Source organism: Spermophilus citellus (assembly GCF_964194105.1).
Source record: "Spermophilus citellus genome assembly, chromosome: 15".
Lineage (NCBI taxonomy): Eukaryota > Metazoa > Chordata > Mammalia > Rodentia > Sciuridae > Spermophilus > Spermophilus citellus.
In genome coordinates, this window is record NC_138195.1 from 59,580,483 (window position 1) to 59,590,848 (window position 10,366).

The window sequence follows — 10,366 nt, forward strand, 5'->3', positions numbered from 1 at the left end:
GGCAGGCCTAGGGTGTATAGCTCTGCCTGGGGAATATCTAGGGAAAGGCATGAGGCTCCCAGGTCACCAAGGAGACCAGGAGATCTCAGGGACTGGATCAGTAAGATGGAGAGGGAGTAAAGGAGGGTGTTTAGTTCAATGAAGAGTTTGTGGGAAAAGAATGTGGAATTGTAGAGAATAGGATAGACAGCAGAATACATCAGACACTAGAATGGCAATATGTAAATCAATGGAAGTGTAACTGATGTGATACAGCAATCTGTATACGGGGGTAAAAATGGGAGTTCATAACCCACTTGAATCAAAATGTGAAATATGATATATTAAGAACTATGTAATGTTTTGAACGACCAACAATAAAAAAAAATAAAAAAAAAATAAAAAAGTGAATAGCACAAAAAAAATGTGGAATTGGGTGGGATCTGCTCTTTTTTCAGTCATTGTTGGGATCTGTGAGGCAGGCTGGGAGATTGAAGTCCTCAAATTGGGTTGGGCTGGTTTCAAAGGTAGGGAAAGGGATGTGGGTATGAAAATGGGTGATAGAATACTAGCCTCAAGGATGTGGCTGAGGACATAACCTTTCAGAAGGAGTCTATAAAGTTGGCGGGTCTATGAAGATGGGGGAGGGAGGCGGGGGATTACAGAGCTCCAATAACCAGGGTTAGATTTGGGGCCCACAAGGGCAAAGATCAGAGGATGGGACGTGGTATTTAGGGGTTGGTGAGACCCCAATCCGTGGGTGCAGGGGCAGGAGGGCAAGAGTTAGTGGCGATAGGGTCGGGTATGGGGTAGTGCAGACCCTAGAGGAAGGGGGTCTCAAGAGCGTGTTGGGACTAGAGAATTTTGAGAGGTGGGGTTGGGATGACAAGGATACGGGGGCGGGGCCATGAGAAAGGGGGTCGCCACCCGGGATGTGAACCTCGGTGCCTGCGGAGGCGCGAAGGGAACCAGAGGGGAGCATGCAGAGAAGGGCTGGAGGATTGTGGGGACGGTGGGGTCGGGTCAGGAAGGTGGGTGTCTTGGGGGTTTGAAGGGCAAGCCTGGAACGCAGGGGCTCGTCTTGGGGGCGGGGCTAAAAAGACAGCAGAGAGGGAACGGGGTGGTGAGCAGGGGTCGGGAGCGAGGACCCGGGCTCGCGGGGGCGGTGCCAAGGGCAGTGGGGGCGGTGCCGCGGCAGGGGGCGGGGCTGAGACGCCGACGCGGGCGGCGGAGCGCGGGGGCGGGTCCAGGTGAGCCGGGCCTCCGCCCCCTGCGCCCTCTCTGGGGTCCCTGGTGCGGGGTCGCCTGGGTGGGTCCCTTCCCAGCGCTGGCCCAGCTGTCGGCTGGACCAAGGCGGACGGTGTCTGGGCCCGGGCCGATTCTGGGTCTGGTCCTGGCTCCATCTTGGGCCGCTGCGCCGGGCACCTGTGGCAGTCGCAGGAGCAGCGCTTCCGCCGGCCTGCGGGGCCCCGGGCGGGCGAGAGGGTGAGAGGCCGGTTCATCGCGTGCCCATAGGGGTTAGTTGGGGAGGGGGCTCAGATAGGCGGCGCCTCTCACTTCCTGCGCCCCAGAACCCGCTCCTCACCTCTGCGTACACTCAGACCCTCAGCATCCTGGTCCCCCGCCTAATGCTCAGCGTCCCCCATAGCCGCAACCCTCCCCGCATCTCGCCCATCCCATTTCCTTTTCTTCGAAGTCTTCTCTTCTTTCCATTTTTCCTTACTCTGACCAGGACCTGGCTCCTATCGTTTCTTCCCTCATCCATTCCTTTTCTCGTCTATCCCCATCCCCCACCCTGCCCTTTTCCACTGCTAGCAGCCGTTCCCCCACCTTTCTTGCCCCTTCTCTTCTCCTGCCTTGCATCCCCGCCCGTTAGCCCACGGGCCCATTTTCCTTCAATCTCTGCCTTTGTTCTGGGAAGGTCTGTAGTCTAGTTTCGGTCTGTGTGAGGTCCTTTTCGTTAAGAACCTCTGTGAGGTTTGCTTGTGAGGGTCGGGAAAGGGAGCCCCTGCTGGGTGAGGTTGTGTGTGTGTGTGGTGTGTTCAGGCCTTTGGCCTCCAGCAGGGTAGGCTGGGCTTGGCGAGCAGAGTGCAGCAGTATGGATGCTATTTCCTGTAGGCTTGCACTGCAAATGGGCCTGTGCCTTAGTCTCTGGTGTGTCAACGGTGGGGTGTGTGCCCATGCTGGGTCACAAGTGCAGTTGAATGTGCAAGTAGGAACACGCTGGCTATGTGGCTGTTTCTAGGCTGGTGTGACTTGTCCATGAGGCTCATCCTCTCCACCCCAGTGCCTCCCCGAGGGTGGACAAATCCTCCACAGGGGAGGAAGCTCTAGGGCTACTGGGGTCCTGAATCTTTCTGGTGAGCAGTATGGCCCCCCTCTCTGTGATGGGCAGGTTTTGTTCCCTGCAAACACTCCTTTTCTGGAATGCTTGCTGCTGCCTTGCCCAGTTTTGGCCCAGTGTGTTCCTTCCTGTCAGACTCTTTTCCCTGGAGGAGGTTGCCACACACCCTCCCCCCAAACAATGAGGGATTTGTGGAGTGTGTATCCTTACCTGGTGTCTTAGGGTAAGTTCCATATTTTAACATGTTACCAGTTTTTTTCTTCTGACCTTGTGGGATTGTTTTTCCCATGTGGTCTTGCTGGACCCAGAAATCATCATCCAAATGCCTGCTATTTAACAAGAGGGGACTTTATAAGTATATTACATTATGGCCTTGGCAGTACTCCTGGGCAAACCCCAAAGGCTTGAACTCTTCTTCTGGGATGAGAATTGGAACCTTTGACCAAGTTGACCCATCAGTCTCTTTGGCTGGGCTACTCTGGAAGTTCCTGCAGAACTGGGGGCATTTACTGTAAATGATGTTGACTGTTGCCTGCATGCGAGACTGGTTGATCCTCTAGTTGCTGACAAGCAGAACCTGAGGCAGCAGCAAAGTCCATCATTGGCCACAGGACATGGGCAACAGCTATCACAACTTTGGCATCAAATGGAGCAGGAAGGAGAACATTAAGGTATTATTCAAAGAACACTAGTGTTCTTGGATACCTTTATGTGCCTGTCCTTTATCTTGTGTTAAAACATCTTCCTCTGTGGTCTCTTGGGTGAAATTAGAATTTTTTTCATAGTTTTAAAGGCAGGGTATTCATGCTATTCAGGGCATGTGGCTTGCAGACACCAGACGTGTGTGTGTGTGTGTGTGTGTGTGTGTGTGTGTGTGTGTATTCTCTATGATTAAGATTTGAAACAACCTTGGGAAATTTAGTATAGTGATGGAGACACTGGTGATGGCCAGATTCTAGAACAGAATGAAGGTATCAAGGATGAAGCAAGCCAAAGCTGACCTCTGGGATGTCTTGATGGCTTCCTTTCTGCCTCTCAGTACTAGTGCCTGCAATACCTTGAGCTCAAGCTGCTCATGATGGAGAATAAAGAAGATTATTATTATAGTCCATATGTTACTATATTTACTTTTCACAACAATCACACAGAATAGGAGTTTACTTCCATTTTGCAGATTTCAGAAACTGAGGCTCAAGGTTAAGTATCCACCTGAGGGCACATATGCAGGAGAGGAAAGTGTGTGGAAACAGAATCTTGCACCTTTTCCACCCTTGGCTCTCTGGTCCATTGGTCCAGCCCAAAGTGCCAGCATCAGAGAGCTTGGGAACCCTCCTCTCCTTGGGGGCAACCTGAAATAACTTCCTTGGAGCCTTCCCTCCCCCAAGGCTGAAAAGGCCAGGTTGTAGAAGGATATGCCTTGGCATTCTGAATTTGCCATTTTCATTTGTAGATTATTTGACATTTTTTAACTGTTCTATGGCTCAGTTTTGTTACCTGCTACTTGTAGGGTGGTGGGATAGGGAAGGGTACCAATAGATGTATATATCCCCCCGCACACACATATGGGGTCTCTGTGGTCACTGACCTCTCTGTGAGATGACTAGCCTGAGCACTGGACAGCTGTCTGGTAAGGCAGGTACAGTAAGATTCTTATTCCTGATGACTTCTCACTTGGTCTTGGAGCCTGAGGGTATCTCCAGTCTTGTCCCACCTGTTTCAGGGGCTCTGGCTCATTCTGGACCTATACCCTAGGAAAGTCCAAAGCAATGGGGCTCAGCTGAGGCTGTGAAGGCTGGCCTGATAGGGCCTCCTTGGGGTTCTTAAACCTGTTACTGGGTGGTTATCTTTGCCAGGGCTTTTGGTGACCACAGGCTTCTCAGATAGCAGGTATGCACCCCCCCCTCCCGTCCTCCTCACTCTGGGAAGCCTAAGAAGATGCTAAGAAGTGATGGGGTGGGTGGGGAGTCAGGCTTTTCTCCCACTCATTAACATTTTCCACTGGAATGTCACAAACACCACTGTGAGTGTCGGATGCTAAACTGTGTGCTGAGGCTCCAGATGATGACAGTGCAGGGTGATGGCAGGCAGGACAGAGGTCTGGGCAGTGCTCAGAGGGGCAGAGGACCTCTTGCACTCATGGGCTTAAGTCTGGCTCAACCACTCTCCAGCAGTGTGCCCTTGGGCAAATCACTGAACTTCTGTGTTGAATGAGGAAGATGACTTACCTCCTGAGGTTGCTTTGATAAATTAGACAGTGTTTATAAATGAGGTGGCACATGTCTGGTACATGACGGTGTTTGGGTAATGGGAGCTGTTACTATTTACTTGTTGTTGGCTTTATTGGTCTTGCACCTGTCCAATTTTAGAGCTCCTTGAGAGCAGCATCTGATGCAGACTTCTCTCTTGACTATTCATCCTTTTCCGGACCCTCCCAGGGACCAGTCTGGCTGGGATGGACACTCTTCACCGGGGTAGGCTATGTTCAGAGCTGCATGGTCCAGTATGTTTGCAAGTTAGCCACATGTGGCCATTTTATTATTATTATTATTATTATTATTATTATTATTATTATTGTGCTGGGGGCTGAACCCAGGGCCTTGTGCATTCGAGGCAAGCACTCTACCAACTGAGCTATATCCCAGCCCTCTGGGCAGTCAAATTTAAATTACTTAAGTTTCAATAAAACAAGAACTTGGTCATAGAAACTGCCTGTCAGGTGCTTAGGGGCTACATGTGACTAGCACCTACCCTACTGAACAGCATATGGAATTGTGCAGAACTGGACTGTAAGCACTATGGCTCCAGAACCATCCTTGCTGTTGCTTTTAATAGCCGCCAACTGTCTCTTGAGCATAGTTCAGCAGAATGGTTGCAATGACACAGAAACTAAGTTCTGGAGCCCTTCCTGCACTCCCTTTCAGGTAGTCTTGCTCACCTGGAGATGAGGGTGGCTGGTTTCCTAGCAGTCCTTATCAGTCCAGGGTTGGGAGGGTAGGGCCAGGATTGCCCAAACTGCAGCTATTGCCTTCTACCCTCCCTGTTTCTCCAGCCCATCCTGCCTGGTAAGGAGTCCTGGAGTGATCTTCCTCATTCATAACTATGGCCCAGGCTGGCTTGGTCCAGGCACCTTGACACTCTGGGCCCTGCCCAACTCTGAACCCACTGCTTTCCTCATAAACTCGGAATATAAGCCTCTCTCCTTCTGCTGTTCCTTCCATCTAGGCACCTCTCCCTTTCTCTGTGGCCCCCGCTTCCATAAGTCCTCCAGAAAGCCCTTTCTGATCATCTCCAGCTCACCTTGGCCTAGTCCTCTCTCAGGCCCTATCTGGGCACTCAGAGTTTTCCTCTGCAGCATGTCCTTGTATTTGCTTATCTCTTAGTCAAACATGCAGCAAACATCCTCTGAGTGCCAACTACATGTCAGGTCAGTGCAGGGTGCTGGTCAGATGGCAAGGAACAGGTTACAGGCTTGCTCTGCCAAGTCCTGGTTGTTGAGGAGGCTGACAGTCTGCCAGACTGTACCCTCGGACCTGATGATACTCATCCAGGAGTGGAGGCAGCCCAGCTGAGAGTATCAGGAAAGATTCAGAAAAGGAGACACTGAGGTGGCAGGGGGCTAGAGTGGACTCTAGGCTGCAGCTGGGTCAGTGAGCAGCTCCAGAGGGCTCTGTGTGGCTGGAGGAAGGAATGGCAGTGGTAGGAAGGGAGGGGTACAAGGAGGATAGAGGCACACGGGAAAGAGGGAGTTGAAATTTTATGGAAGACGTGTCTTATTTTTGGTGTTGGATACACAGCTTATCTCACTGCTGGACCAAGGTCCCCAGGGCACGCTAGAACTAAATGAATCCTGTGTTCTCCGGTTCAGATCCTGCCCAGCATGCAGCTGGGAGATGGCTTTGAAATGAATGAGCAAATACCAAGTGAGTCCCATGTGTACAGGGTTGTTAGGCAAGGCTTCTCCTTGCCCCTAGCAATAGAGGGGGAGACAGGGAATCATATCCCATTTACTACTGCCATGACTGAGTCTCAGAGACATGATGGCTCAGCCAAGCCAGAAAGGATGGGGATGGTGTGGGGGGTGCAAGGAGAACCCAGGGTAATTCCCAGTTTGGGTACTCTTCATTACTCTCTCATCCCACAAATCTCCTCTGAGCCCCACTCTACCAAGGAGGCCCCATACCACAGTGAGATAGATTCTGTCAGTTCCAGCAGCAGGCAGACTAGTATTTTAGTCCAGCTCTCCTGGCTGCTAAAATTCAGCCATAATTCTGTGCTGATTGACTAAGAGCTATTGTCCCAAATTCCCTGCGCCTAATGCCTTTGTCCCATACCAGGGTCCCCACAGACTTGGCCTCTTCCCTGTGTTCCTTCCACTTCCCTTTCCTCCATAATCTATGCAGTAAAAGCCACCAGATGGCAAAATAGGTGAGTGGTCTCCTGAGCCCTTCTCCAGAGGTACAGATTGTTATATATTTATAGTGTCATTCCTATGGGATGGACTTGATTTGAAGTGTCTGGTGTGATGTCACTGACTTGCTTATGATTCTGACCATTTAATCAGGCTGAGATTAAAGCTGTCTCCCCAGTGTGTGAGCTCAGAGCAGAGTCCAGCTAAGGTGCTGATACCCAGCTCAACTCCTTCCTTCCCCTTTTGTCTCCTGCAGGCAGCCATGAGTTCCAGCCACCCTGAGCCTGAATCCCAGGCACTTCGGAGTCCCCGCACACAGCCACTGTCCCAGAGCTCTTCCAGCCTGCTTTGTGAAGGCCGGGGGCAGAGACCAGAGCTCCGCAAGAGTGCTAGCAGTACTGTGTGGCAGGCCCAACCTGGCAAGGCCAGCACTAGTCCCCAGGCCTTGGTGGAAGAGAGGTGCCAGACTGAGAGCACAGAGCAGGCACAGACCTCAAGCCCCCATCTACGGTCTGGTGCTGTGGGGCACTGGCGAAGCAGTACTGTGGGAAATGTGTCTACAATGGACAGTGGTGACTTGTGTCGCCTGCGGGCCCCCAGTGTGGCTGCCGTGCAGAGGAGCCATTCTGATCTGGTCCATAGCACCCAGACCCGGGGTCACAGCAGTGCTCGGAAGGCTAGCCTCAGCTGCTCAGCCCTCGGTGGCTCACCTATCCGCAGGGCTCAGCTGCAGCCTGGCAGTATTTCTGACCAGGTTGGCCAGCCACCTACAGGCCTGGAAAGAGAACTGGCTCCAGCAGATGGAACTTCTAACTCAGCCTGGATGCTGGAGGAGAGTCAGGTGTGGGTACCACCACCAGCCCTGGGGGACACAGCTACCCACAGCAGTGGTCCCCAGGCTGGGCCCAAAGCCACAGGGCAGCCAGCTACCGCCTCCTGCCATGCTCTGCCCCCAGCAGCTCTAATCTGCAGCATGAGGGAGGCAGTGGCCAGTGGCTGCTGCCATGCCCTCCCTGCCACAGGGATCTTGGCTTTTCCCAAACTGGTGGCATCAGTGAGCGAGTCTGGGCTGCAGGCTCAGCACGGGATGAAGTTCCACTGTAAGTTGCCTGGGGGGATTCACAGGCACTCCCACTGTTGTGCCCACCTTTGGGGTCCCACAGGGTTACCCACAGAGCCTGGCTCTAGGACCAAAGATGTATGTACCATGACTTCAGCTAGTGACTTGGGCCCCATGTTGGTATCAGCCCAGGATGCTGGTGTGCAGGCAGCCCCAGCGGCAGCATGCAAGGCTGTGGCTACCAGCCCATCCCTGGAAGCCCCTGTGGCTCTGCACATGTTCCCAGAGGTAACTCTGGGGCCCAACCTGGAAGGGACATCGTCCCCTGTGCGGGATGTGCGGTGGGATGCTGAAGGCATGACATGGGAGGTATACGGAGCATCAGTAGACCCTGAAGTGCTTGGTGTGGCCATCCAGAAGCACCTGGAGATGCAGTTTGAACAGTTGCACCCAGTGCCAGCCAGTGAGGACAGCTTGTCCATTGAGGGCCGGAGGGGCCCGCTGAGGGCCGTCATGCAGTCCCTACGGCGCCCCAGCTGCTGTGGCTGCTCTGGTGCAGCCCCCGAGTGAGGAACTTCGTCTCTCGGGCTGGCCTGGCTCATGGACTCAGCCCTATGCCAGGGCCAGGGACAGTGTGGGCCCTGTGCCCCCTGAACCCACTGCAGGTGGGCACATCTTTCATCTGATAAATATTGACTACCTACAGATCACAGAATGCAGCCGGGGCTTCTGGCTTCATGAAGCTGGGCTCTTTTTTAAGGGCTTGATCTCCAAGAGCCACATGTCTGCACATTCCAGGCTCTGAACTTTGGGCCGGGGTTTCTGCACTGTGTAAAAACTAGCTCCTAATTTTTCTGTAAAAATATTCAACCTTCAGTCTGCCCTCGAAAACTTTGTCATGTTTCTCTTAGGACTGTTGCTTTACTTTAAAGCATTGCTGAGAAATATTGAATTCTTACATTAATTGGTGGGCACAGGGGTTGTCCCAAGTGACAGGGACTTCCTGGGTCTTTAGAGAAGGGAACTTTAGGGAGGGGAAGCAAAGGCCTCCTGTGTGCCATTTACTGTGCTTGGCATCTTACCTTGTTGAGCCTTCATGTCTTTATGCCATTCTACAGGGGAAACAACAAGATGTTTGGCAAGGCTCTAGTTGATGTGCCCCAAGTTGGACAGCTGGGAGTGGTGAGCTAGGATTCAAAGCCAGGATTGGCTGAGCCTGGGTGTTTCACTATAGCCTGGTCCAGTTCAGTGCAATTGGATACAGGAAGGATTTATTGAGCCCACATTCTGGGTCAAGTTCTGTGGATTTGTGTGAGGAATGATAGGACTCCCCTGCCATGGTATGTGGGGGCTCTGAACATTACAGAAGGGTTGATGAGGCTTTCAAGACAGCCCCCTTGCAGGTCATCGTGTCAGGGACTGACCCTATGATATGGAGAAGAGGTGACCACATGCCCTTAAATATGTTGTAGAGCCTGAAATTGCACTATTATCATCTTGTTCCTTTGTCTTAGATTTCTTCCCAGCTGGTGCAGTTCTTCAAGGAGGGAGGGCAGGAATAGATAGGGGCAGGGAGGGAGACTGGCTGTGGGCCCTGTGCTGGGGCCTCCCACCTGGTAAGAAAATGCTGGAGGTGGTGGGGCCTGGGGACACCCTTTGAGCCTGTTTGTCTAGTCTTGCCCATGTGACCTGACTCAGGCCAGGGGAATTGGGTCTGGGGAGGGAACACTAGGGCCTTTCACAGCTGTCTTCATCAACCCAAGGACTTCTTGAGGCTTGTGGAGGATGGAATGGATTGTGTCTATCCTGGTACTTGGTGTTGAAGATCCTAAAATAGAACCCTCAGGCCACCCTCTGTGGGAGCCAAAGGGTTGGGTGGTGTCAGGGTCACTGACCTGGCCCTGTTCCTGGGCTTCTTATATATTTAGGAACATAGGACTCAAAAGCTGGTTTACTTTCCTTTCCCTTAGTACCCAATACTCACTGAAGTGAGAAAAACTCCTGCAATGATGGCTCAGGTTTTTAAACAGGGTTGGCATTCCAACAGGCCAAAGAAACAGGTGAGTAAGGTGTGCTTTAGGTCAGAATGCCTTCTGAAGCCTCATGAAGTGGCATTCATAACTTGAAATGTGCCCTTCCCATGTAAGCATGTACCTTTTCAGGTAACTCATGTTCTGGACTGTGGCATATGGGTACCATGCCTCCTTTGTTCCTGGTCCTGCACAGGGGTTCCAGTACCCCCCACCCAGGGGAGAGGGGAAATGGTTGTAGGGATATGAGGGAGCAGCACAGGGCCACAGTTGAGCATGGTCTTGACACAAAAGGGCTGGGAAGGTGAGTGGAGTTGGGGCAGCAAGAGGCTTGGAGGTAACTGCCCTGCATGTCCATGGTGCATGAATTATAGAGGCTCAATTGGGGTGTTCATTGGGTTAGGAGGCTGGCTAGGGCGTCCTCATTTTGAAGTTCTTGGTATGACTGAGGAAAGGGACTTTAGGGCAATAGAGAATAGGTGGGGCCACCTGTCCCCTAATATGTTGCAGTGCCTGAAATTGTACCATTATCATCTCATTCCTTT

At 52.3% G+C, this 10,366-nt stretch overlaps 1 protein-coding gene across 4 annotated transcripts; it reads left to right on the forward strand.

Moving 5' to 3' along the window:
* The first annotated feature begins 1,194 nt into the window (after nucleotides 1-1,194).
* GPRIN2 (G protein regulated inducer of neurite outgrowth 2) lies at nucleotides 1,195-8,536 on the forward strand. Of its 4 annotated transcripts, XM_081268089.1 has the most exons (3): nucleotides 1,240-1,464; nucleotides 4,690-4,794; nucleotides 6,988-8,536. In XM_081268089.1, exon 3 carries the CDS (start codon nucleotides 6,994-6,996, stop codon nucleotides 8,359-8,361), a length of 1,368 nt encoding a protein of 455 aa, XP_081124215.1. In that variant the 5' UTR covers nucleotides 1,240-1,464; nucleotides 4,690-4,794; nucleotides 6,988-6,993; the 3' UTR covers nucleotides 8,362-8,536. The 4 variants fall into 4 exon arrangements, with proteins under 4 accessions (XP_081124213.1, XP_081124212.1, XP_081124215.1 ...); XM_081268087.1 differs by lacking the exons at nucleotides 1,240-1,464; nucleotides 4,690-4,794 and adding an exon at nucleotides 1,195-1,229; XM_081268086.1 differs by lacking the exon at nucleotides 4,690-4,794 and having other exon boundaries at nucleotides 1,209-1,464.
* Nucleotides 8,537-10,366: the final 1,830 nt, after the last annotated feature.